The sequence below is a fragment of the Pogona vitticeps genome, chromosome 7, assembly GCF_051106095.1.
Source record: "Pogona vitticeps strain Pit_001003342236 chromosome 7, PviZW2.1, whole genome shotgun sequence".
In the NCBI taxonomy this organism is placed as follows: Eukaryota; Metazoa; Chordata; class Lepidosauria; order Squamata; family Agamidae; genus Pogona; species Pogona vitticeps.
This window is the reverse complement of record NC_135789.1, coordinates 15,805,707-15,831,868: the sequence shown is the minus strand read 5'-3', so window position 1 is coordinate 15,831,868 and position 26,162 is coordinate 15,805,707. Positions and strand designations below refer to the sequence as shown.

General features: G+C 47.2%; 3 protein-coding genes across 6 annotated transcripts; 2 read left to right on the top strand and 1 right to left on the bottom strand.

Annotated features, from left to right (window-relative positions):
• The first annotated feature begins 76 nt into the window (after positions 1–76).
• On the top strand, positions 77–4,968 carry LOC144583970 (mucin-16-like). The gene is made up of 7 exons (XM_078378835.1): positions 77–220; positions 2,284–2,447; positions 2,691–2,758; positions 3,270–3,442; positions 3,569–3,607; positions 3,823–3,902; positions 4,162–4,968. The coding sequence occupies exons 1-7, from the start codon at positions 130–132 to the stop codon at positions 4,264–4,266; spliced, it is 720 nt and encodes a 239-aa protein (XP_078234961.1). The 5' UTR covers positions 77–129; the 3' UTR covers positions 4,267–4,968.
• Positions 4,602–23,526, bottom strand: ZAP70 (zeta chain of T cell receptor associated protein kinase 70). Of its 4 annotated transcripts, none has more exons than XR_013537916.1 (14): positions 23,024–23,526; positions 19,458–19,898; positions 18,390–18,550; positions 17,972–18,110; positions 17,222–17,303; positions 16,664–16,704; positions 16,312–16,366; positions 15,623–15,806; positions 13,657–13,863; positions 12,957–13,149; positions 12,149–12,289; positions 11,200–11,312; positions 9,455–10,282; positions 4,602–5,906 (listed from the first exon to the last, which is right to left on the bottom strand). XR_013537916.1 is itself a non-coding variant. In XM_020780777.3 (13 exons), exons 2-13 carry the CDS (start codon positions 19,857–19,859, stop codon positions 10,165–10,167), a joined length of 1,836 nt encoding a protein of 611 aa, XP_020636436.3. In that variant the 5' UTR covers positions 19,860–19,898; positions 23,024–23,526; the 3' UTR covers positions 4,602–10,164. The 4 variants fall into 4 exon arrangements, 2 of the variants coding, with proteins under 2 accessions (XP_020636436.3, XP_072834174.2); XR_013537917.1 differs by having other exon boundaries at positions 9,624–10,282; XM_020780777.3 differs by having other exon boundaries at positions 4,602–10,282.
• On the top strand, positions 7,764–10,526 carry LOC110079249 (actin-like protein 9). Its single transcript, XM_020794145.3, has one exon. It carries the CDS (start codon positions 7,764–7,766, stop codon positions 9,048–9,050), a length of 1,287 nt encoding a protein of 428 aa, XP_020649804.3. The 3' UTR covers positions 9,051–10,526.
• Positions 23,527–26,162: the final 2,636 nt, after the last annotated feature.

Genomic DNA, 26,162 nt, shown 5'->3' with positions numbered 1-26,162 from the left:
TCTTCACATTTCCTAGATCCCATTATTACATGATATATATTGACAGAAGGTTATTCCTCCTTTAGGATTGGCTCAGTCATCGTTGATTGTAAGTGTTACTTTGATCCTGAAATTAACATCAGCAAAGAGATGGTCAAGGAGACGTTTCAACGGGAGACGCGAAACGGGACCTCCCAGTGGCTGGGCCAGAGGTTTCAATTTAAAGGCATGACTGTGAGAGGTGCGTACGCCATTTTGAGGGCCACCAGTAGTGGCCATCTCGGCAACAGTCTTTAATGGACGCCTGACACCCTTGTTTGGCCCGACAAAAAGTCCCGAATCTAAGGGGGACCAATGAGAGTGGCTCAATGGGTCCTACAGAAGCATTGACTTTCAAATCAGTGGGTCTACTGGAGGAGCCCTACAGCCCTCTTCCCTACTTACGTTGCTCTCATTGAGCTCCACTGTTCCTCTCCAGTAGAGTAACCCTAAGAATCCATGACACATTAGTTTTGACCTACAGAGCTTCATCCAGAACTGCCATCTCTCCATGTAGACCAGAAATGCTGGACTACGACCTCTTTTGAATGACAACTCCCATTCTCCCCTACCACTGCCAGCTAGAGCTTCTCCAAGTTGGCTATCCAGAACACCTAGAGAAGTGATTCCCAACCTTGGGTCTCCAGATGCTCTTGGACTGCCGTAAAGTCCTTGGGCGATGTGGTTGCAAAAAAAGGCCAATGTGACTTCAGGCTACATGAACAGAAGTCTAGTCTCCAAATCCCGTGAGGTTCTCATTCTCCTCTATTGGGCATGGGTTAGGCCTCCTCTTGAGTTCTGGGTCCAGTTCTGGACACTGTAGATCAAGAAAGATGCTGAGAAATTGGAAGAAGTTCAGAGGAGGCCAACAAAGAGGATCAGGGGGATGAAAACCAAGCCCCAGGAGGAGGAAAGACAGAAAGAACCGGGGCATGTTTAGCCTTGAGGAAAGGAGGAGAGGGAGGAGAGCATTTTTCAAATACCAGTGGTGCCTCGCTTAACGATTTTAATTGTTTCCAAAAAATTCATCGCTATGGGAAAACATCACTAAGCAAAACGCGTTTTCCCATAGAGATGCATTGAAAACCGGATAATCTGTTCCAATGGGAACGGATTACCGTCCTTAAGTGAAAATCGCCACAGGAAACATCGCTAAGCGAAATGCAGTTCCCCCATTGGAATGCATTGAAACCTTTTCAATGCATTTCAATGGGGGAGAGAAAAAAATCACCAAAAATTCAAAAAGAGTCAGAACGAAGCCAAATTTGGTTAACAAAGGGTTTATTAAGTGCACTAACGATTTCAAGCACTCTAAACCGTTTTTAAACAATTTAACACCTTTAAAAAATAGCGAAAACGGAGCTGACAAAAACATCGCTATGCGAAACAGGGGGACCTAAACTGTCGTCGCTAAGCGAAGCAAGGTCCCGAACATCGCTATGCGAAATTACCCCATTGGAAACATCGCTAAATGGAGCACAAGATCGCTCCAAAAACCTCATCGCTAAGCAAATACATAGTTAAACCAGGCAATCGCTAAGCGAGGCACCACTGTACTCTGAAAGGTAGTCCTACAGAGGAGGGGTAGGATCTGTCCTCCATCATCCCAGAGTGCAGGACATGTCAGAATGGGCTCAAGTGACAGGAAGCCAGATTTCGGCTGAATAGCAAGAAAAAACATATTAACAGAGCAGTATGACAATGGGACCCATAACCTCAGGAGCTGGCGAGCGCTCCAACGCTAGAGGCATTCAAAGAAAAACTGGATCAACCTCTGTCAGATCTGCCTTGATTTGGATTCCTGCCTCGAGCAGGGGGTTAGACTTGATGGTTTTGGGGGCCCTTTCCAACTCCATGATTCTAGGATTCTGTGACTAAAACTCTCAGATGACTTCACCACCGGTGGTGCTGGTGAGGATTTCTGAGTGTTTTAGTCCAAGAACATATGGGGACTCAAGGTTGGGAACTCCTGAGCTAGAGGACCAAGGTAACAAGTCTTTTCTGGACAAGATCAGAGCAATGGCCTACATTTCTTAAGGTTCATCTACATGGCAAAATTGGCACGGTCTGATGCCGGTTCATGGGGCTGGAACATTGGCAAGGGTGTTGAATTGCTTTGCTGTACTTTAAAAGATTTCACGGAAAGGATTCCAAGATTTTCCCCAAACCATAAATCTGAGAACCGGATGCTTGAAATGGTATTAACTGGATATGAATGTGTCCCAAAGAGGGGCCCTCAGCTTTGCTTCTGATCTTCCTCCTCAGCTCTGGATCCAGCCATTGCAGCCGTCACGGACACCCCGCTGCTCGAGCTGAATCTGAAGAACTTTGTGGTTAATTTCACCATCACCAACCTGCCATTCCGTGGGCCAATGGAAAACCCGGATTCGGAGGTCCACCGGAACGCCAAGACAAGTATTGAAGGAGAGGTATGTGTCCCAGAAAAATGGACAGAAATGTAGGTAGAAATCTCCTTGAGCCATCCTCTTCTGTTGCTCCAAGTGGTTCAGAAACACAACTCCCATTGTCCTTCCCCCACTGGCTGGGACTGCTGGGAATTGTAATCCTTCCCTCGGAGCAGAGTCAGGTTCATCCAGATTAATGCTTCCCCCCCTCCCCCCAGTTTCTAAACTGTGTTTAACCATATTTTTATTAATTTCTCCTGAGTCCAGCTCACACGGCTTTATGAACAGAGCACTTTAAAGACCGAATTCATAGGGTGCTCAGTGGAACACCTCAGGTGAGTTTTTTTAAAGGGATTATTTCTCTCTACCAGCATCATTTAATTAATGAGATGAAAGCATTTTATAAAAGTGAGATCCCCTGTGTTATGGTGGACAAATGGCCAACGAGAACTTAGGAGACCTGGGTTCAAATCCCAGCTCGACCATGGTAACCCACTCACTCAATGTGGCTCACTCTTTTTTGAAAAAAAGATGTATAATAGGATCCCTGTTATCTGAAGGGGATTGGTACCAAGCCCACTCGCAAATGCTGAAAAATGTGGATAATAGCAAACACTATTGTAATAGCAAATACTGTACATAGCATGGCCTCTGACTCCCTCTAGTGACCAGTTTTAGCAATATCACCTTTAGAAATATATATTGCTAGGATATTTCTTTTAATATTTTCAGACAGTGGATAAGTGAATCAGTGGATAGTGATCCCATGAATATGGAGGCCCCCCTGTATAGCAATAGTAGTTGTTTGGGTTATTCAACATTTCATCTCTTCCCGTTTTGTCAAAGTGCAACTGACTGGAAAGATCAAACCGGCGTCGGTGCTGTCTGTGCATTTGAAGCCAATTCTGGTCCGAGGCATTTGGACGAAAGGGTTGTGTACGACATTTTTAACAACCTGACCAACAACTGCTCCATGTTGGGGAAATACACACTGGATCACAGGAGCCTGGTTGTGAACGGTGAGGAAAGGCCGGCGGTGTGAGATCCATAGACGATATGGAATGTGTTGCGTAAAATTTATGCACAATAGAATTCCTCTTCATTCTTCTGTCCTTGATGGTTTTTTCTGCCTTGTTTCATTCCAGGTTATCCCTCATCAGTGGCCCTGATGACCGAGGAAACAGGTAACTATGAGGCGATGGGTTTCTTCTCACTTGTTTGAGTCCCTGAAATCAATTCAGGACCTTGGACAGCAGCTTTGAAGTCCATGGCAAGATCAGGAGTGGCTTCTATGAACCCACGAAATTGGATTCGTTGCTCCTTCCACCGCTGCTTGGGGAAGGTCTCGCTGCGGCTCAGTTTTCAAAATATTAATCCTCTCTCTCTCTTTTTTTCAAAGGGCTTCCTTTCTGGGCCATCATCCTCATCTGTCTCTCTGTCCTGCTGGGATTCATACTCCTCTTCGTTATCTGCTGCTTGGTAAGTCCGTGGTTTCAAACGTGATCCACTGGGTGGAAAGCCGAGTCATGAATCCCACTGCCGGCCCATTTATCCGTCCCTTAATTATAACTCCTGGCGAGTCAAGCTCTCTGGAAGTACCTTGAAAACAAATATTCAAGGCGGGAGTACGGCTAAAACTCTATCCCATTGGGGTCGGCCAAGCCGATAAAATGGTGATGAGGCTGGTGCATTTATGTGTAGAATCCTTATTTATTTATACTTTCCTTCCCAAAACCAGACAAACTTTTGTAAGAAAAGGAGAGCCAGCAAATATACAGACCAGCAGGGCATCTGGAATACCTACTTCCCACACCTGGATATGTGGAACAATGGGGGGATATGAATGTCGGAAGGTTTGGCGTCAGGAACACTCCCTTATTGGCACAGAACGAACCCACCGTCACGTCCATCATCCCACAAAACAAGAACCACGTTTGCAGCGGGACCAGGAAAGACAATCGCACCCGCCTGAATCAAGATTCAGCCGGGCTTCGGTGCAAAGAAAGAAATGGGGAAAACATCTAGGTGGATTTTGGCTTAAACGGGACATGCCTCAATGATATGCCCTCGGTCAAGAGCCAACAGAGAGATTTGGGAGGATGGGGTCACGCTGCCGTATTTATTTTCCTTTTTATTGTCAATGAATGCACTGTGGAATTTGGACAGTCTTGTCGGAGGCTGGACAAAGCCACCAATCTTTTTTTTTTTAATCAGGGGTGGGGAATCATTTCATCAGAATGTAAAAAAGATGCCGCCCATGTAAAATAATTCAACCGCTGTTTTCTGCTTGGAAAAGTGGGTGCTTCCATTCGCCTCTATGGGGAGGGAAAAAGAGATTAGGAAGGGAAGCCGGTGGCCTGGGTCTTTCTCCCCCTTCCCTGTAGGGGAAAGAAGAAGGAAGAGTGAGGTTTTATCAAAGGTGACATCCTTTAATTTATATCCCTGCCTTGAGCAGGGGGGTTGGACTTGATGGCCTTAAGAGGCCCTTTCCAGCTCCGTTATTCCATGATTCTATGATTTCTCAACCAGCTCCCAGAAAGAAAAAGCAGAACAGAAAAGAGAAAGCCCTTCAGTCAGAGATCAGAAACAGTTTGTTTTCTCCTGCGTCGGAAGGGAAGGATGGATCTGGCCCCTCCGTGGCCCATATCGGGTTGACGGGCCTGAAAATCCTTTATCCTCTGATTGAAGTATTGAAATACGGTGAGATCCTGCCCGGAATGGAAAAGGCGAGGAAGGAGACATCAGGGTATCCAACCTGTATGAACAGTTATAGCACTTTAAAATCCTTTTAAAAAAAAGAATGATAAGCCAACCCTTGCGGATTTCCCATGTCAACACAAAGAAGCACATAGGAGAATTTTGGCTGTTCAAGCACAAAATTGGTTGTGCAACTCTTGTGGTGAATGCTTGTGCAAAACACTGGCTATTGGTTGTGCGTGTGGCTGCAAACCCATGCTGTCAGATATTTTCACGGCTTCCCACCGGCATTCATGCTGGATTTGGGGAATTGGTTTTAAAGCAGGGGTGCCTGTCTTTTATAAATAACAATTTTGCTGCAGTCCAGCACGCCTTCCTTCCCTTCTGTTCTGATCACGAGATGGGACAGAAACCAGATTCCAGAATAATATATCAGGGATGTATAGATGATTTCTCTTTATTTTTTTAAAAAAACATGTATTTAAGAATGGGCCAGATTTCTTACAAATCAATCAATAAATACAAACAGCAATGAGGAAAAAAATCAGAATTTTTGTTCCAGGGTGTAAGGTCACATCTTTAAATACAACTCTGCTACACACCAATAAAACCAGAATAATCTCCAAATCGCACAAGGGACTAGTTCCCCTCTATTCGGGACTTGTTAGCGTTCACCTGGAGTCCTGTGTTCCAGTTCTGGACACCACACTTGAGGAGGGATGATGACAAACTGGAGCAAGTTCAGAGGATGGGATAAAGGATGATCAGGGGACTGGAAACCAAGCCCTAGGAGGAAAGGTGGACAAAACTGGGTGTGTTTAGCCTTGAGAAAACAAGGCTGAGGAGAGCATTTTTCAAATACTTAAAGGGTAATCCTACAGATGAGGGGCAGGATCTGTTCCTGATCATCCCAGGGTGCAGGACACATCAGAATGGGCTCAAGCGACAGGAAGCCAGATTTGGGCCGAATATCAGGAAAAAACACTTAACCGTTAAAGCAGTACAGCAATGGGACCCATGACTTCGGGAGGTGATAAGCGGGAGGCCTTCAAGAGAAAACTGGATCTGCTTTAATTTGGATCCCTGCCTTGAGCAGGGGATTGGACTCGATGGCCTCAGAGGCCCCTTCCAACTCCATGATTCTAGGATTCACCTAGAATAAACATATTTTCCCTGAGGATTAAACCCTTTACCTAGCCAAAACAGCGCCACGCCCCCAAACCTGACACGGAAGCTACGACATTTGTATTTAATCACAAATGGGTGAAGTCACGCTCAGGTTATTAAAGGGGAAAAAAATCAAGTCCCTCCTTTCCTCAGTGCAAAGCAATATGCCGATCTACTAAAACTATACTGAAATAAATTCTTCCCCACCTGTATTTCTAGCCCCCTCCGTGCTCAGGTATCCATTTATGCCCCAGTGCTAAGCTGACAACGGTGAAGTCTCATTTTCTTTCTGTAAATACTGTCCGTTTTTCCTGTTCATTTGCTTTCGTGCCTTGGGGGGCAAAAAAGATACTTTCATTCTGAGTGGGTTTGGTCAGATGCGTTTGGGCGTTGCCTCGCTTTGAGAGCGCGAAAAACTGAACACAAGCCTGTCGTATTTCCTCCACAGAGCTGAACGATTGGTTTGGTTCATTTAAAAACAAAAAAATAAATCCTGCTTCTTCATAGACACCCAGCTTAACGATGGAGTTTTGCGACAGCATCTTTTTCCTCAGGGAAGCCATTGAGAGACTTGGGTTTTTCCAGAGAGGGGGAGAGTGTGTATGTGTGTTTATCTTTGCTAATCCTTTCTGTGAGATGCGGAAAATCTGAAAAAAAAAATCAGCTGCCTTGTTTGCACGAACCAGTATCTGAAGCTGGGTTTCCTATCTCTTCTCAATGCCCTACACAGCTCCCTCTGCACCCTCTTTCATGTGCTTATTTATTTAAAATATTTTTACCCTGCCTTTCTCCTCAAAAGGACCCCAGGCTTGGTCTTCTGGTCTACATCCAGCTGAATCTAAGACAGTGGTTCCCAACCTTGGGTCCCCAGATGTTCTTGGACTACAGCTCCCAGAAATCCTGACCAACGCCACAAGTAGTGAAGGATTCTGGGAGTTGTAGTCCAAGAACACCTGAGGACCCAAGGTTGGGATCCATTGATCAAGGGTGTCCAAAAGGGGACACAGAACACCAGGTGAGTTCTCACCACGTCAAAACAAAGTAGTTCCCTCAGATCCCTTGATGCGGACACCAAGCTTGACACCACCTTCCAGTCCATGGGCATTCCTCTCTATTTCGCTCCTGCATCGCCTTGAAGGCCTTACGTTCTGGAATCATCTGAGTCAGTCTAGAGACGATTCAAGGAATTCCACCCATAAGATTCCTGGATTCTAGCCAACCACTTGTCATCTCTTGTGAAGCGTGGTTCAGCTTTCCACCAGGAGAGACAAAAGTTGGGACTTGCTGGCCCACCTTCATCCCCAAGCGATGACACGGTGAGAAGGGCTCCCAACCAGCCAAAGGTGAGGTCACCTGACATGCTGGCGTGGCATCATAATTCTGCTTTGTGACAACAGAAAGAAAATCCTTTAAAACTCTAGCTTTGTCACTCAGGGGTTGAGTTTGCAGACGGAGGACTGGAGGGAAGGATTGATCATGTCCTTCAGAAGTTCCAGGTCAAAATGCCCGGGACCTTCCCAGAAAAGGAGTCCTGGATCCTCAAGATCCAGGAGCCCGGGGCCAAGAATAGCAAGCCCTGGATCTCGGACATCTTCCAGAGAACGAGGTGGTACCACGGCAAGGTCCAGGAGTCCGAAAAGAGCCCGAAAGGTCATCAAAACAGGAGCCGTGGTGATAGATACAGGGACCGGGACCTTTAAAGCCGGGTTTGCAGGGCAACAGACCCCTCAGGCGGTCATTGACACAGTGGTTGGGTACCCCACAGAGAAGTCCGTGAGAACCAGAAGAGACCGACCAGATACCTTTGTCGGGAAGCGCGCCCAGTTGGAGACCGACGTAGACATTATTTTGCCTCTCAGAAATGGCATCATCGTTGACTGGGAAGCAGTGGAGGTTTTGTGGAGGCATCTCTTCTACCACAACCTCAAGGTTGCCCCAGAAGAACACGCCCTGCTCCTGTCTGACCCTCCTCTCTGCCCAACGACCAACCGGGAGAAGCTGGTGGAGGTAGTCTTTGAGTCCCTCAACTCTCCGGGGATGTACGTAGCTTATCAGTCTGTCCTCTCCGTCTACGCCCATGGCAAAATCAGTGGGCTGGTGGTCGACACCGGCTATGCTACGACGCACACTGTCCCGGTCCACCAAGGACACAATTTGTGCCACGCCGTGGAGAGGATGGACATTGCTGGGGCCAACATGACGTCCTTCTTGATGGACCTCCTCAGGGACATGGGCCACGGCTTTGACGAGCGAATGCTTGCCGTCGTGGATGACATCAAGAAGTGCTGCTACGTGGCCCTTGATTTCGAGGTGGAGTGGAATCGTCCCAAGAAAGAATACATGATGGACTACCAGCTGCCGGACGGCCAGACTATTCAATTGGGAAAGGAGAGATTCCAGTGCCCGGAAATGTTATTCCATCCTCCACAAATGCCAGGGCTTTCTGTCCTCGGAGTCTCCAACATGGCCCTAAAAAGCTTGCAGAAGGTGCCAGAAATCTGCCAGAAAGAGATGTACGAAAACATCCTTCTGTGTGGAGGCTCTTCTGGGTTTGAAGGGTTCGAGAAGAGGTTCACCCACGACCTCTTGGCCGGCGTGCCCTCCAACACGAAAGTGAACGTCACAGCCGTGCCGCTCCGGAAATACTCTGTCTGGACTGGGGGATCCATCCTCGCATCTCTGAAAAACTTTCAACCCTGCTGGATCCGGAAAGAGCAATATCAGGAACATGGGCCATATATTGTCCACCAGAAGTGCTACTGAACTTGGGGAAGTTGGATTCTCACTGAGCCGTCCACAAGGGGGGAAAGGTAGCAAAATAAAATAAATCCCTGTGTTTGCGTTAAATGTAGGTTTGTGGTTCTTGCCTGGAGAGAAACCCGTTCCTTGCGAGGTATACGCAGCTCTGCTTGTCCTTTCTGCATGCTCACAATGACCCTGTACAGGTAGGTCAGGCTGAGAGGCAGAGAATACAAGTGTTCCACCTGTGCATGCTTTAAAAGGCTTATTTAAATGCACACTTCAATGTGAACCCTCACGCTTATTGTACAGTGGAACCCCCTTATCCACATGTTCAATATCCGCTGATTCACTTATCCACAGTCTGAAGATATTTAAAATGTTAAAAGAAAAATCCCATAAATATATATTTCTAACAATGAAGTTACCAGAATTATATGTAGCATTCACTATCAAAATTGTGTTTGCTATTATCCTCGATTGTCAGCATTTGGTGGGGGGTTCTGAATGGATTTCTTGTGGATACAGGGGTCCTACTGTAAGAGAAAAGGAAAAGAAGGTTGGAAATGAACACACAAAAAGCTGCCACCAATTCACCTTCTTTGAATGCACAAGGAGCTGAAAACAGTTGTCATCTTGTCCATTAAAACAGGAAAGAAGTCGGGGAAAACGTACATTCCCAGTTCCAGTGGAGATAATTGACTGGGGTGTCAGCTGGGGTGATGGAACCAAGAGGCAAAGCATTTTAAGGTGATTTGGTCATGAGAAGGCAATCGAGAGCCGTTAGCTTTGCAAAAGACCCGCTCCTCATGGAGAAGATAACGCCTGATGCGTTTGTTGGGCCAAAACCTCACATTGGTGCATTTAGGGGACTTTCCTTTGAGGGGATAGTGGCTGGGGGGGAGCGAGGTGTCACAATGATTGTTGCTAACCCGAAATACACCACTAGGGGGCAGCACAACCCTAACCCTTCCCCATTCCGTTGTGAAGTCTGTACTGAAAATGAGAAGTTCCAAAGTAGAACTCTGCACGTGACCCATTTCTAGAGTTGCTGGGTGGTGGCAGTCAGTGGAGATACATGCATGTGTGTGGGGAGATGTTGTACGTGTGTCTTGTGTCATCTTTCCATCATCCAGGGCTAAGCAGGGGTGATTTTCACCCCGTCTTCCAGATTTTCCTCTACTTTCACCGCGATGCTGTAATAATAGGTGCGAATTAGTGTCTCCACGGCAGCAAAATCTGGCCGATCTTCCCACCTATGGGGAGAAAGAGGCAGATAGTGAACAAAGAGTAGAAATTAGGAGAGAGAGAGAGAGAGAGAGAGAGAGAGAGAGAGAGAGTGCTCACGGAGGCCCTGAATCTAGAATTGTTTATCTCCTGGGGCAGTGGAGGGAACCGTGTTGGACTTGTACAGGTTTTACAGATGTGGGACATCTTAGCATAAATAAATAAATAAATAAATAAATAAATAAATAAATAAATAAATAAATAAATAAATAAGGAGAGAGGTGGGGGTGACATTAATTTAACACGAATACATCTGAAAGGGGACGGGCATTTGGGAAAAGCAATTCAAATTAAAAAGGAATTTATTTATTTGCAAGGGTTTTTTTTAGCCACGAGGTCTATGAGTGGCGGTTTTGAGTGGAATTCGCCCCTCTCTTCATGCCCACGAGATGGAAATAAACCCTTGCGGGCCGACGCAACGCGGTGGGGGAGGTGCCCAATTCGGACCCGCTCCCCTTCCCCAAACCAACACACATTGGGCCAAAGAGGTGGGCCCACAGGACCTGAGAGATATTCATCACCCTTTCCTTCCATGCCTGAAACCGAATCATGTTGCTGGGGGGAGGGCGATATTTCAGACCCCTGTCTTGCTTTCCCCTGCATTAGGATGATAAAACCCGCAGGGCCAAATCTTGTTGCACCATGACTCCAGCAGTAAGGAACTGACGCAACACACAATGGAAACCAGCTTGCTTTTGCGATCCCTCTCTGGGGGTCCAGGACTGCCCCCCACCCCGAGGAGGGACCAAGCTGGAACTCCTTGATTACCACCCATTTTCTCACTAACCAAGAAAACGGCTTATAATTAGTTGCCAATCTGTTAAACGGGCGCCCCCTGCACATTGCCGTGTGGTAAGGCCATTCCCGGGTGCAAATACGTCCTTACTTGAATGTCCAGCACAGCTGCATCAGCTTGTACATTTCTGGGGGACACCGTAGGGGGCACTCCATCCGTTTCCCTCCCTCGATGAACGCCATCACCTCAGGCCCCTTCATTTTCTGGGAAACAGAGACACATACCATCATCTGGTGCAAGGGAGAGTTTTTCCCCCACCGGGGAACCGTTTCCGGCCGGCTTATATCTCGAGGGGCAGAGGAATACCAGTGGTGAGCCATAGGCCAGCTTTCAGGGCATCGGTTGGAAGATGCCAGAACCCCCTTCACCAGGGGTGTAGCTACCGCTGAGCGATGCAGGCACAAAAATTCAGAGATGGCTCCAGTTGTGAGACTGTGGTCAAGTCGGACGTAAGTCGCACTGAGGATTCAACTTGAATTTGACTTGTTTTTTTTAAATGACTTGCCACTCAGAACTCATGCACCCCATCTCTTTCTTCAAGGGGGGGAAGCTTGTTTTTAAGAAGGACTCAGATTTGGGACTTGAGACTGAAGACTCGGGTTCAAACTTGGGACCAAAGACTCGAACTCGGGACTCGCACCTAAAGACTCGCCCATCTCCCTGCCAAACGTTAGAAGGCACTGAACTCTGGACGTTGATCTGTTGGAGGGGAAATAAATGCCACCAGGTCCCGGCTCTGTTGCCGTTTCCTTTTGAGGAAGATGCTACAACCTCTCCCATATTTTCCACGGCGGCTCGTGTCCTCACTTCCTGGCAAGCCGGGTCAGAGGCAGCACCGTTTAACCGAGGGACTCGTCATAATTATCCAAAAATCCTTCCCGTTTCGCAAACCCCCCACAAACAAAGATTCGGTCCCAAAATTCTGGGCTCCCCCTCAGCCACTTTCTAGCGGGTAACCCAAATTTGGGGTGTTCGGACCCTTGGCAGGAGCGGTGTTCGGAACGGAGGGGGCAACACCTCTCTGAGCCTCGGTGCTCACCTTGTACGGCTTCTGGCCGTAGCTGAAGGCCTCCCACATGGTCACCCCGTAGCTCCAGACGTCGCTTTTGCTCGAGAACTTCCGGAAAAGGATGCACTCCGGGGCGTACCATTTCAAGGGCCATTTCCCGGTCGTCTTCGCCTGTCAGGGACGGTGGGAGAGTTTCAGGGCGAGAAATCCTCGGATAATCCCGAGCCGTACAGAAAGATCAAATTGGGGGTCGAACGAATAAGATGGGAGGAATACCCTCCAGAAATAAATATGGTGAGGACACCTGGGCTGTGTGCTGTCACCCTCTTCTTCCCTGAGCAGCAAGGTAGACCCACAATGTTTGGCCACCTGAAGCAAAGTCCCACTTTGGTTGCATTCATTGCAATAATAGTAGTAGTAGTAGTAGTAGTAGTAGTAGTAGTAGTAGTAGTAGTAGTAATAATAATAATAATAATAATAATAATAATAATAATAATAATAATAATAATAATAATAATAATAACAACAACCCCAAGACTGGATTTCTCTTCAGGGCTGATGAAAAACCTGCTGCCTCTCCTCAGAGCAGTGGGAAAATTACTTTTTTGGAGTTATAATTCCCGTGACTTGGAACGAATTTGAAACCATGGGCCTCTGCTACATCCCAAGGCAGCCGGCGTTCAAGAGCTTAGAGGATGCTGAGCTTTGCGGCTCTGCCCTCTGAGGCCATCCTGCCACCTACTAAAATCTGCCGCCTGAGGTCTGACCCCCCTCGCTTCCCCAAACCATCAGGACGGCCCATGAAGAAATTTTTTCCCCAGCCTGCAGAGTCGCTCACCAGATAGTAACTGTCGTCAGCGGCCAGGGCTTTGGAGAGCCCGAAATCACTGATCTTAGCATAGTGCTGGTTCACGAGAAGGACATTCCGGGCGGCCAGATCTCGGTGGACGAAATTCTTCTCCTCCAGATATTTCATCCCGATCGCCACTTGATGCATCAGTTCTACCACGTTGTTCACCGGAACCTCGTCTCTAGTGGAGAGAGTCAACGTACAACAGTCAAGAAAGTGGCCATTTTTCTCGGCTGTGGCATCCATTTGGAGAGTCTCGAGAGAAGACCTGTTTTCCATTCACCTGCATCAATATCCACCACTCAGCCCTTTAAAAAACCACATCATTCAACCAAATTCTGGATCTCCTGCAGTCCAAAGAGTTTGGGAATGTACGTCTCAAAAAGTAATCAGTTACATTTCTGATGACTCCCCCCCCCAAAAAAATCTGTGAGTCAGTTACCATGGTAAGGATAGCAATAATCATAGAACTAAAGAATAACCATCCCAATTTTTTTAGAAGCGATACATCATTTCCCCAGTCCTTCAAAGTAACTAACTGATCTAGTTCCTTTTAGTTCCTTTTCAAAACCAGCCACAAGCCTGGGTGATCTAAAACCTGATTCTCCTTCTTTTCATTTCCTTATAAACAGAAACGCAGCCTGGAAATTGGCGTCCTCAGCGCCTGCTGACTAAAAGGTCGGCTCACCTCTTGGTATACAGGAATTTGTTGAGGGGCCCGGCAGACGCCATCTCCATGACCAGCATGAGGGCCTCAGCATCGCAGACCCCAATCACACGGACAATGTACGGGTTGTCCAACTGGTGCATGAGCTGGGCTTCCTTCATCATGTCGTCCCTTTCCGCCTTCCCGTTACCCCCCTTCAGCATCTTAACGGCCACGTCGATCTGCTTCCTACAACCAATGACCAGAGAAAGCTCAACAGCAATCGACTGTCCTTATTGATCAATTTTTTGGGGAACGCCAGACGGAAGGTTGAGTTGCCCTTCCCTTTGGCTGCAGTGGCGGTTCTAAATCCACTCTGCATTTTGGTCCGAACTCGAAAGGCATTTCCTGAAGCACTCAACCTATTTTGGAGGATAAGATTCATGGCCCTGGAGAGCTCAGACTGAAACGGATCTATCCAAAGTGCCAAACGCATTGGTAGGGGGATCGGCTCTATAAAGTACAGAGTAAATCACGGAGCGGATTCACTGCCCTGATTTCTTGTTACCTTCTTGTTCTTATTATTTAATTGGCCAAGATGTGAAATTTTGTGTGATGAGAGTGTTAAAATACACCAGAGCTGCCTTATCCACAGGATTGGTATCCACTAATTCACCTATCCACAGTATGAGGATATTAAAAGATTAGATTAGACATCCTTCAGTCTTGAGAGACTATGGTAACATGCTCTGAATAGAGGACTTGGAACAGCATCTAGTGTGGCTGAGAAGGCCAATTCGAGAGTGACCATTCCTTCCACACTGAAGACAAATCCAATCTGTCCCCTGTCCAACTCCCTGATTTTGCTGGTTTCCGGACTGCCTGTTTGCCTCAGCCTGCTGAACAAGGGTCTCTTTAAATTGGGAGAGGCCGTGATGCAATGCCTGCCTCCAGGCTGAATGCTCAGAGGTCCAGGTTTCCCATCGGTTGAGATCCCTTCCTAAGGTCTTCAGATCTGGCTTTTAAAAGAAACCCCCTCAAAATATATATTTCTAAAATGAACTAGCCACTAGAGGGAGCCAGAGATCATGCTATGCATAGTGTTAACTGAGATTTCTACCCTGTCATTACCAGAACTGGTCACTAGAGGGAGCCAGAGACTATGCTGTAAATCAGTGGTTCTTAACCTTTTTGAAAGAAACGCCCCCTTGAGCCATTGAGGAAGTTATTATCGCCCCCCTCCCGCGGTGATGATATCTTTCTTATTTATTTATTTATTTATTTATTTATTTGTTTGTTTGTTTGTTTGTTTGTTTGTTTGTTTGTTTGTTTGTTTGTTTAAGACACTTAAATCCAATGACCCCTGAAAACAAAATTCAATTCCAAGAAAATGAAATGCCCCAAAAAAGTAACATATAATGATTTAGTTGCAAGCGAATTTTAAGACACAAAAAGAAATATAAAAAGGGCATAAAAGCAAACTGCAATGCAGGAACTAAAAATTTCACGACAAAAACTCTGAAACTAAATTAAGATTGGAGGAAAATATATATTCATGCACACTGTAAAAAGGCTGCAGCCATCTTCACAGGTTTGGCTTGCTCCAGCGCCCCCCTACCGCCCCCTTCTGCTCCAGCGCCCCCACGCCGCCCCTTTTCATTCTACCGCCCCCTTGAAAAATAAAATCACCCCCTGGGGGGCATTATCGCCCACGTTAAGAACCACTGCTGTAAATAGTGTTGACTGTTATAATAGTGTTCACTATCATCCACATTTTTTAGTATCCACAGGGAGTTACTGAAACTGATTCCCCAATGATCTGGGGGTCTTATTTATGGGGTATAGAAAAAGTAGCCATGACCGAGAGAAGATTTCAACTCAGATTTCCCAGACTTTAATCTAACCCTCTAACTATTAAAGCACAGCTGCTTTCTGTGACATTCATCAAGGGGTTGATACAGAGGCAACTGAACCCTTCACAAGATGTCTGGGGTGGGTGGTCACTTACTTCCTCATCCTGTAAACCCCTTTCCGGACGCTTCCGAAGTTGCCTGCCCCAAGCTCCACTTCGTCAATGATGAGATGGTCCCTCTTCAGGAAGAGCTTCCGGTCTTTCAGCTCCTCCGGATCACTGTATGGGCTCTCGTAGCAAGACGTGTCCATGGGCAGGATCCGGGTCTTCTTCCCTATGCCTGCCCCATTCCCAAGAGATAGAGAGAAGATTGAGTATTTGGCTGGATCGTTCCCACTTTCACCAATTCCACCATCACCCCCCCCCATAAGGAACAGATTTTAGAGAGCCTGAAATGGCATGGAGAACTCTGACTAGAGTAGACTCATCGCATCAGTGGGGTTTACACAAAGCTGGGCTTCCCATTCCGCCATGGATTTGATAGGTCCACGGTAGTTGGGGCAACCCAACTAGACCTTAAGCAGAAGGAGCAGATTCTCAACACGGAAGAGGTGGTTGGTTGGGTTTCAATCCAGTTGGTTGGGTTTCAATCCAGAAGGCCAAATTTCCCATAAAAACAGCCCAATGGCCTTGTGATCAAGAGGCTGTTCTTTGGTCGTATCACGAGAGGTCAAATGAAAAAGGCACGAATGCAAGGGAGAAGTGGAAGGCCACCAAGAGACGAGCAAAGACCGAACGTGAGATGGTTTCCACCAACGTTTGGTCTTCACCAACAGCTGACTCACCGATGGGCTCTGGCGTGTATCCGTCGGAGTTTTGAGACATGAATTTCTGAGGGGCCTGGTGGGGAAGAGAGAAAAGAGGTGGCTGGGGTGGGAGGTACAGCTACTTTTCCCCAACCACACCCCTGCCAGGTAGAGCCAAAGAGAAAAGGCGGGACTAAGGGTTTGATGACATTGATGCATGCCATCCAGTTTCTCCGGAAGGAATATGTCGGTGACGATGGTCAAGATGGTGGAGCCACCTGTGACTCCATTTTACCCCTTGTCTCAGCATTGATGCCAAATCCTCGAACCCAGCCAGCAGAGATTTAGAAAATAGGAGTGCAGAAGTAAAAAGGGGAGGTGGTGGACTTACCGACACAGAAGGATGGGCGGGTAATGCCGGCGCCATGGCCGCTACAGATTGAGAGGGAGAAAGTAAAGGGTTGATTTTTTCCCCACAATAGGTCTATTCCTTTAAAGAAGGGTCGGGGTTGAAGAAGGTAAGGAACACACACACATTTTTCTCACCCCCGGTAGAAAAGGGGTGTCTCAACACCCAAAGATGACAACAAAGACAGCCACCGGGAAATTTCTAGCACCCTTCTACAAGCTCCAAAATATTTCACCCGCAAATTTTTGTCCTAAATGCTTCACATTTCGCCCGGAATTCAGTTTTCTGCTATGTGCACACACACAAAAAACTTTCCTTCCCAAAGGCGGGAAACACAAAATGATTCTTGCGATCTTGCCCATCTGAGGAGGACGCTTTTCAAAACAGTTTGAAACCAACAATAATTTTAAAAAAACCCCACAAAGACGAATATCCTCATTTGTCCAGAGATTCGCCCAGCGTCAAGGGGGAAAATTATGGAGGGGGTTGCTGATTTTTCCAAAGATTTTGGAATAGCTAAGGATCAAAGAGGGTGCTCACCTGAAGGGACATCTGGATTGGGGGTGCTCTCTTTCAGATAGTAGATCAGCCCATCCGGTTTGAGTTTGAGATATTCGACCAGCTTGTGGGTCAATTCGAGGAGAGAAAAAAACAAGTGTAAGAAAAATGGGACAGGAAGGCAAAAGAGAGTCAACCCTAAAGGAAGCATTGATTAAATCCAGAGGTTGGTTTCACTTGCTGACTTCTTATTTTCCATTTCTTTCTTCTGAAGAAATCTCCTTAGAAGTAACCATGACGAAAATGGAACTTAAATGAAAACTTTCTACTCATGTAGGAGGAAGGCGTGGGACGGCCTTTCAAGTGCAAATTGGAGAAAAGTTGCCCATGATTTCACAACCGGGGCAGGGGAGAATTCCATCTTTTTATTTTTTATTTTTTTACAACCATTTACACGAAATTTACACCTTTCTTCCTATTGCAGATGGCAAGCCCTTCGCAATGTAAAAACCCTAATTAGGCAAGGTATACAAACAGGTGGATTGGTTCATTCCGCATTAAGTTTTGATTGTTTTTGGGTGGGCGTGGAGATCATGAAAAGTTCAGATCCCAGATTTGAGGGCCCCCCCAAAAAAAATAGTGGGGATTTAAAACAATCTAATGAAGGAGCAATCAGAAACTGACAGATTTTTTTCCTCCACCCTTGACCTGTATATGGGGGTTTCACTGAAATGCGTTCACCCCCCGAGGGAGTGGTGGATTTGCACGTGGAGGGACGGAGACACGGCCCACCTGCCACAGAGTGTCAAATTTGGTGCCCTCTTCCACGGAGTACTTCCCGGCCTTATCCTGCCCGATCCGGTAGTGATAGACCGTCTTCCCGTAGATGAGCGACAAGGCGTAAGAACTTTTCTCCTGCCTTTGTCTCAGCCTGGGGAGGAAGGAACGGAGATCAGTCGGGGAAAGGCAGAAAAGTTACATCTGTGTCTTGTTTCTCTTTGGATCAGGGTGGGGTGTCGGTCCCTGTGCAAACCGACCGTCAGACTAGAAAGCAGCCAGAAGACAACATCCGCTCCGATTTTTAGTCCAAACGGCACAGGGCGTGTCAAGGCTGCTGGGTCTTACACAAGAATTTGGGAGCAGGGACAAGCAGATGGAAGAACTCCCCAGATAAATGGATTTTTTAAAAAATGCCCTCTGCCCAACTTACAAGAATTTCCCGTCTGGCTGGGATCCCGAGTAGAGTCTGCTCTCGGCTTGTTCCCGGGTAATGCAGCCGTGGTACCATGGCATCTTTTCATGGGCTGTGGTTGCCAGGAGCTTCTCGACCTGGGGAGCCTGGCTTATGATGGCCAACTCTAGCGACTCGCCCTACACAGAAACAAGGAGAGAAAAGGACTGGGGTTTTTAAGCTTCCGGGAACGATTTCAGTGAGATCTCAGGCAGGAGAAGGAGGAAGAGATCCACCCGCTTTCAACCCGTGTCCTTCTAAGCCTCCGTATTGTGCTGGAGAGATCTCTCCTAGGTTTGGGTGGATTCTGGATTTGATTCCCCTGCCCTTCGCCCCCCCCCCAAACAGGGACGGGATTGAAGACAGAAACCTGCATCACGTCAACCATGATTATAGAGTGCGATGGGTTTAAATAAGAGATGGGCGTGAATCGGGAAAACGGTGATTTGTTTTGATTCATGATTTGTCAAGGTCGACAAATCGCAAATAACGAATTTATGAATTTTTTGGATGGATTGGTGAATCAACTTGATTCTTTTTTTTTACTTTAAAATCGTATAAAATCTCCTCTTCCCCCCCTCCTCTAGAGACACCAAAATCACAGAGAAACTTATATTGACTTTCCGCTACAATCCCTCTAAGTTTGGTGAATATTGGGTTTCGGACCCCCAATTTATACACCCGCAAATGGGGTTCCCCCCAGAAAAGTGCCCTTTGGCCACTAGCTTGGAGAAACCCAATCTTCACCAAACTTGGAGGGATTATAGAAAACAGTCAGGGGAAACTTTCTTGTGATTGTGGTGTATCTAGGTGCCTGGGGTGTGTGTTTTATGGCCCATCAAATCAACAAATCAAAAATTATTAAAAATTCATTGATTCGCATTTGCATTGATTCATACGAATATGTATCGATGAATTAGTGGTTTTTCTTTGAACAAATGGGGCGATTCGTTTTCTTAATTCACACCCATCTCTAATTTCAATGTTAAAATTAGGAAAATTTTTAAAAAGGGAGGGAGGGAAAAGCACCCAGAATGTCATTCTTACCTCCAGTTTCCATGTCTGGCGTATGTATTCACGCACCATGTTGTCTCTGATGTTGTCGAAAATTCCCGGCTGGGGGTCCAACCCGTCGGGGCGATTGCAAGGTTTCCGTAAGGTGCAACAAAGCCCATCGGAATCCTTGGAGTAAAATTCACACAGTTCTTCCGGACCGCAATGGGCTTTCCCCCCGGCAATGGCGAAGGTGCCGTTCATCTGGCGCTCGATGGGGTAGTGGTAGAACTGGAGTTTGTGGACGATGGAGAGGACGTAGCCCCCCAAGTTCCGAAGGCACTGGCGCAGCAGGAAGAGGCCATCCGGCATGCCAGCCAGCTTGAGGTGCTCCTCGGCATCCGAGCGGGAGATGCTTCCGTAGTAGAAAGGCAGGTGGGCTGCCGGGTTGGGCATTTTGGGGGGTGGTTTTGGTGGGCGATTTGTGAGAAATGTCTAAAGGATGGAAGAGAGAAGTACATAAACACCCAGAGCCACTTTTTTTAGTAAAAGCCGGCCATTCGTTATTTGCAGTGACGTCGTGGAAGTGTAGTAGATCATCCCATCCGGCTTTGAGTCCGAACTTTAGAGCTTTCTCAGCTGTTTTGGACTTGGGTAAAATTGCACGGGTGGGTTCTGGGGGAAAAAAATTGAAAGGATTCCCCGAAAAAGTGGCAAAATTGGTTGGACCCGAGAGTAAAAGCCCGTCGCTGAGTTTCCTGACTGCTCTGTGCGGGTGATGGGCAACCTCAAGGTCCCTGATCTCTCCCCATAACTGTTCTTGATCTTTTGGTCTTGCACTGGGCAGGGATGATGGCCAATCTTTGGGTGTGAGTTCCAACTCCGCGTTCAAGTCTTTGGTACCGAGTCTGAGCCTTTGGTACTAAGCCCTGAGTTCGACTCTTTGGTACCAAGTGTTGGGTTTGAGTCCGTATTAAAAAAACAAGCTTTTCCCTCAGAAAAAAGAAATGTAAAGACATCTGGGGAGTGTGGGAAAGGACAGCTTCTTGTCCTCCTCATCAGAAGAACCCCCTTATGGTCTCCACCCTATAGCTGAGCCAGAAGGGGTAGAGGTTGCATCACCAACGGGTGGTGGCCTGCATGAAATCCAGCGGCTGAGATTTCTTGCACAGCCTTATAACATGACGACGGTTCGCTGAACCCCGAACCCTTGAAGAAGAGGAGGAGCTTCTTGGCCGCCCGGGCAGGAAGTTGTGACAGGAAGACATGCCGGTGACGGCCGGGACTTCAAGAAGTGAGAAGACGCAGCTTAGTCCTGATCAAAATTTTACTTTTAAAAATATATATAAATAAGTGGGAGTGTGAGGAAGAGTCTCAAATAAATTCAAAGAGCCCGCTAAAAATCCACATTTACTTTTGGGGTGGGTGAAGACATTCCCCCAAATTCGAGGTGTTTTTGATCACAATTTTGCATTTCATGATCTCCGGAATTATTTAAGTAATTTTGGTCTCACCTTGCTCCTTCTAAAGGACCCAAGGGGCGGGAGCTTACCTCATTAAAAAGACAATGTTTAGAAGCCCAAAAGTATGTGTACAAATATTTTAAAAGAACGGAACCAGTATTATATTAAAAGCAGGAAATAAAATTAACACTAAAACACACTTAAAACAACAGAGCACAGCGGGTCCATTAAAAAAAAAAATGCTCCCAGACTACCAGGAAAAGCCTGCCTGAAGAGAAAGAGACAGGACCAGTCTAGCCTCCAGTGGGAGGGAGTTCCAGAGTCTGGGAGCAGCCGCCGAGAAGGCCTCTCAAGGAACAAATGAACTCAGCTTCATTTAATGGAACGAAACAAATACGAGGATTCGGGGATTTTTAAAAACTCCGAATGTGACCAAAAGCAATTCTTGTGCATCTTCTGGTCCTTAGAAATCTATTTTATTCCCTTCTCCTCTTGATCTTTCTCTACACTAGGTCTGGTCTCTTTGATGGGAGAGGGTTACTTCTTTTTTTCAAAACCGTCCTGTTTTTCAAAACGGTCCTGTTTTCAGAGGACCACCCAAAAATGGCAGAAAGACCAAGAGGCAGGAAGAGAGAGATCGGAGTCTTGATTTTGCCTACACGCAGCTAGCCTAAGTTGGATCCGAAGTGGGAAAAGTTACTTTTCTTGGTTTAAAAAAAATCTGCAATTTGTAGTCTGAAAAATGTGAGACGTCTGTGCTTTGCCACAGATTTGCCAAACGCCCATCATTCTGTTTCAGATTTTCTCCTCCAAAATCTAGGGTTTTTTTATCTAAATGCACACAATTTTATGTAACTTCCTGTCCCTTTTTTCTCTGCTTCCCCCCCCCCCATGTGTATGTGATGCATATACTTTGGAGGTTTTGTATTTTTAGAAAAACAATACATAAGTGGCTTCTCGGAAATCAATGAAACTTATTGAGATTCCAATAAACGGAAAGGAGATGTTTGTGGTTGCGCATCACCCAGATCGGGCCGAAAGGGAAAAGGGGAGAAAAAGCTTTCAATATCAGACACAACTCTTGCTTTAAAAACAGGCCCCCCGTTTCAGAGGTGTGAGTTCAGAACAACCACTATCCGAGCCCCCCGAGATAGTTCTCAGCTGTGGTCGGAAACTTCTCAGCATCCGCCTCGGTGTGGGCGAGAGGAACCGAGGAGGTGGCCCGGGGCCGTTCACTCTCTGGCAGCAGTGCTCGAATAAACATGACTGAAATGTGTGAAATCAGCAAGAAGGAGGGGAGCAAACGATTAGAAAGTGGGTGGGGGAGAATTTCAGGAAAATTCTTCGTTTGCCAAAAATGGGGGGGGGTCTCAATTTCGGGGTTTTCTCTTTCAGGCCAAACCAAGTCTGTCCCAAAATTTGTGGTTCCCCAATGAGAACAAACAAATCTTAGGATCCTTACATTATTCTTGTTATTCATTGTTCTCAGACCCACGAAAGTTTGCGAAAATTCAAAACAAGATTCTGAGACGTCTCGCAAGACGTTTGATTTCTCTTCTTCTTAATACCGCTCTTGTTCTCAGATATTAATTATCGTTACCCATGATCATTATCATGGCCTACATGACTCTCATTTTTGCCCAATATTTCTGAGCGACCTCCCCTGAGATCAGGATGGGAAAGCATTACTGCACACTGATAGCCCCACACGTTTTCAGGGTGGACTTAAATTCTGTGTAGATTCAAACTTGGTTCTAGCAAACGGAATGCTCTTTTAATCCAGCCATACCCAACTTTTTTTCCGGTCACAGCCCTAAATGCAATAGGAAAGAAACGTTGGCCAAATCAGGATTATATAAGGCACACAATGACCCTTATAAGGTGGTGGGTGAAGAATGGCTTGAGTTCAAATCCCGACTCGGCCACGGAAACCCGCTCGGAGGGCGATGGCCATGGTGGGACCCAACCTGGAACATCTCATCTACCTTCAAAAGCCTGATGAGGTCTTTCTAAATTCACAGCACAGAACCATAACCCCAAAATTCCAGAAATTGCAGGGTTAGGGCAACAACGGCGGTGCCTTCCGAACCTTTGCCGGTATTGGGTTCAAAACATGGTCGCCACCTCCTCTCCACCGCCCCCCCACCATGCCATTACCTTTACCGGATTCGGAGAGCAAGGGGTTCTTAATTTTCCTTCAACATCTCTTCATTGGCAGGAGCAAATCCACGTTGGTGGTCGTGGCTTCCCGATCAAAGCCAACAGGGGTCGGTTTTGTAAAATAAAACGAGGGGCCGGGAGAGGAGCGTGGAAGACAGAGGTTCTCGCACTGGGGAAGTGACGTTCTGCCCCAAGAAGGTTGAACGAAGACGGCTTTTGAAGCTCCTGACCCGGTTTCCTCTCCTACGCAGGCAGCGACAACGCTGAAAGGTTGGACTCAAAGAGAGGCGAACCAGGTTTCTAAAGCTACAATAAGGGTGGCAGGATCATGAGCCGGAGGAAAGGTGGGTGTTGCCACCTTTTCCCCCAAAACAGGGCTTCTGTGCTTTCGGACAGCTGCACCGACAGGCCGAAATCCAACAGGCCATGTGGTCCCTCTCTTTTCCGCTCACCTCTGAACAGGGAGAAGTGCCCCCTGTCTTTTAGATGGAAGGCACCAAAAAAAACCCCAGGGGAAGACAAGGCAACGGTGCCTAAGAGTTACAGCTGCAAACCTTTCGAGCGGGCTTTGCAGACGTCTTTACATTTCTTTGTGCAAAAAAATGGAGGCCCTTTTTTTTGGATCAAAATTGGTGGATCATCATCATCATCATCACCTTAGAATTGCAGAGCCAGAAGGGACCCTTTGGATGGAGTCCAGAGGTGTCTCTAAAATAACTTTTTCAGCACAGCTGGGAAGCATCACCTACATTTAAAAACCAAGTTGGGCTTCAGAACGGCAGTCAGTGAAAGGCACTCTGCACATGCTTGGAGGTTTTCAGGGAGGTGCGGGTTTGGTTTGGCCACTGGGCGGGATTTTTGTTGATGGGCTTTTTGTTGATTTTGGACCCCAAGCTTTCTGCCGGGTTTTGCACGGCTGTCCAAGCGCACCCTTCGTGATAGCCAAGGCTCGCTCCCGGGGGCCTGAAGCGGAGGAAAAATATGAGAAATATTTTTGTACATGAGAAGGGCTTGAGAGGAGCCAGATATCCCAAAAGCGGGGGAGTTATCTCCATTTTCGGCCACAAGAGGGCAGCGTAAAACTGAATTGCCAGCTCGTTCTAAAATGATGATAAAGATGATTTGAAAATACAAGACACAGTCTTTGTCTGGTGTTATATAACGGATACAAGTTTTAACCAAAAACATTATTATTGTTGTTGCTGTTATAAAACACCAGGCACAGTCAATCAAAATGATAAAAACATTGCCTATGATGATGATGATGATAGTGGTGATGATGTTGATTTTGCACGGATTCCCCCCGCCGCCTCGAGGCCAGTTCGGAGCTTCGGAACAAAACCCGGTGCATCCATTCATGCACTGGGCTCAAACTGATGTATGAACTCGGCCGGCCTTCTGCAGGAGAACCAACACCGTTGTAATTTCGGTTCGGTTCATCTTCATACTGATCTACACGAAATTTGGAAACCTGACAGAGCCTGAGGAAAGAGGGTTACGCTTGTCAAATTTCAAACAGAACATTTTTTAGGGTTTCACAGGCCGGGGGGGGGGTCTAACCAACGAGGAGTTTCTGCTCCATCTGGTTCGGTTGGAAGCCGACGCCACTGCAAGGGGTGCTCCAAATGCATGCAACCACAACATGTCCCATAATCCCCTAAAGCAGCGGGTCACACAGGTGTTCTTGAACCACAATGCCCATAAACCTTGGCCTGCCCAGCAAGTGCTGGCGGCTTCTGGGAAATCTCATCCAAGAACATCTGGGGTCTCAACATTCTAGACCGGTTGGTTGCCCACCTGGGGTCTCCAGATGTTTATGGACTACAACACCCATAAACCTTGGCCTGCCCAGCAAGTGCTGGCAGCTTCTTGGAATTCTCATCCAAGAACATCTGGGGTCTCAACATTCTAGACCGGTTGGTTGGGGTCTCCAGATGTTCATGGACTACAACACCCATAACCCTTGGCCAGCCCAGCAAGTGCTGGCAGCTTCTGGGAATTCTCATCCAAGAACATCTGGGGTCTCAATGTTCTAGACCGGTTGGTTGCCCACCTGGGGTCTCCAGATGTTCATGGACTACAACACCCATAAACCTTGGCCTGCCCAGCAAGTGCTGGCGGCTTCTGGGAAATCTCATCCAAGAACATCTGGGGTCTCAACATTCTAGACCGGTTGGTTGCCCACCTGGGGTCTCCAGATGTTCATGGACTACAACACCCATAAACCTTGGCCTGCCCAGCAAGTGCTGGCGGCTTCTGGGAATTCTCACCCAAGAACATCTGGGGCCTCAACATTCTAGACCGATTGGTTGGGGTCTCCAGATGTTCATGGACTACAACACCCATAAACCTTGGCCTGCCCAGCAAGTGCTGGCGGCTTCTGGGAATTGTCATCCAAGAGAACATCAGGGGCCACACCCGTGGGATCTTTCCCATCATCCTCTGCAGCGTGGCTGGCGCACCTCCACTCCAGGCAAGTTTGGGACCTTGAGTTTTCGGAAGAGCCACTCGAGCGTTCGATCCCGGTGTGGCTTCCTTTTCAAAGGGTGGGGATGATGAGCCAGGACTTGGTCATCCTCTCGCGGTGGGGAGGGGGGGGGTTAGTCTGGGTTGGAAACAAAAGCCGGCCAGCGGGGGCCGGAGTCACGGTTCGCTCTCCCAGAGGGTGGACAGAGATGTGGTGGGTCATTCCTCGGATGTGCCGGCATGAAAGCCTTCAACAAAAGCCCGAGGATGGGTCGTGACCCTGATTTCATTTCTTTGGGGGATTTTCTGGTCCAAGAGAGCTCACCTTCCTGGAACGAGATTTTTTATTTTTCCCTTTGGCTTCCAGCCTCGCCATTCGAAATCGCCACCTCCTTTTCTCCGAGATTCCTTCGCAGGAAATGAACCCTCCCGCCTGTGGGTTTCCTTTGCTGGAATTCAACCCCTCCAACCCGGGGGGGGGGTATTTTAAGGACGGAATTAAGACCCCCCCCATTCCCAACCCCTCTTTCAAAGGCCGTAGATTTTAGAAGTATCTCAAATTTAATTTTCAGGAGAGTGCTGGATTTCTTTACGAGGTGCAGGGGTTCAGTACTGACCCAAAACATTTCAGCTTTGATATGGTGGGAGACACAAACCTTTTTAAAAAAAA

Bases quoted from the DNA above. Each gene is read 5' to 3' on its own strand.
- LOC144583970 (XM_078378835.1), top strand. From the start codon at position 130: ATGGTCAAGGAGACGTTTCAACGGGAGACGCGAAACGGGACCTCCCAG. The intron at 2,759-3,269 runs GTGAGTTTTTTT...GTTTTGTCAAAG, and splicing joins TGCTCAGTGGAACACCTCAG to TGCAACTGACTGGAAAGATC. The intron at 3,903-4,161 runs GTAAGTCCGTGG...TCCCAAAACCAG, and splicing joins TCTTCGTTATCTGCTGCTTG to ACAAACTTTTGTAAGAAAAG.
- LOC110079249 (XM_020794145.3), top strand. From the start codon at position 7,764: ATGTCCTTCAGAAGTTCCAGGTCAAAATGCCCGGGACCTTCCCAGAAA.
- ZAP70 (XM_020780777.3), bottom strand. From the start codon at position 19,859: ATGCCCAACCCGGCAGCCCACCTGCCTTTCTACTACGGAAGCATCTCC. The intron at 16,367-16,663 runs GTAAGTCCACCA...CTTCCCCACCAG, and splicing joins CCGCCCATCCTTCTGTGTCG to GCCCCTCAGAAATTCATGTC. The intron at 12,290-12,956 runs GTGAGCGACTCT...CGTCCCTGACAG, and splicing joins CTGACGACAGTTACTATCTG to GCGAAGACGACCGGGAAATG.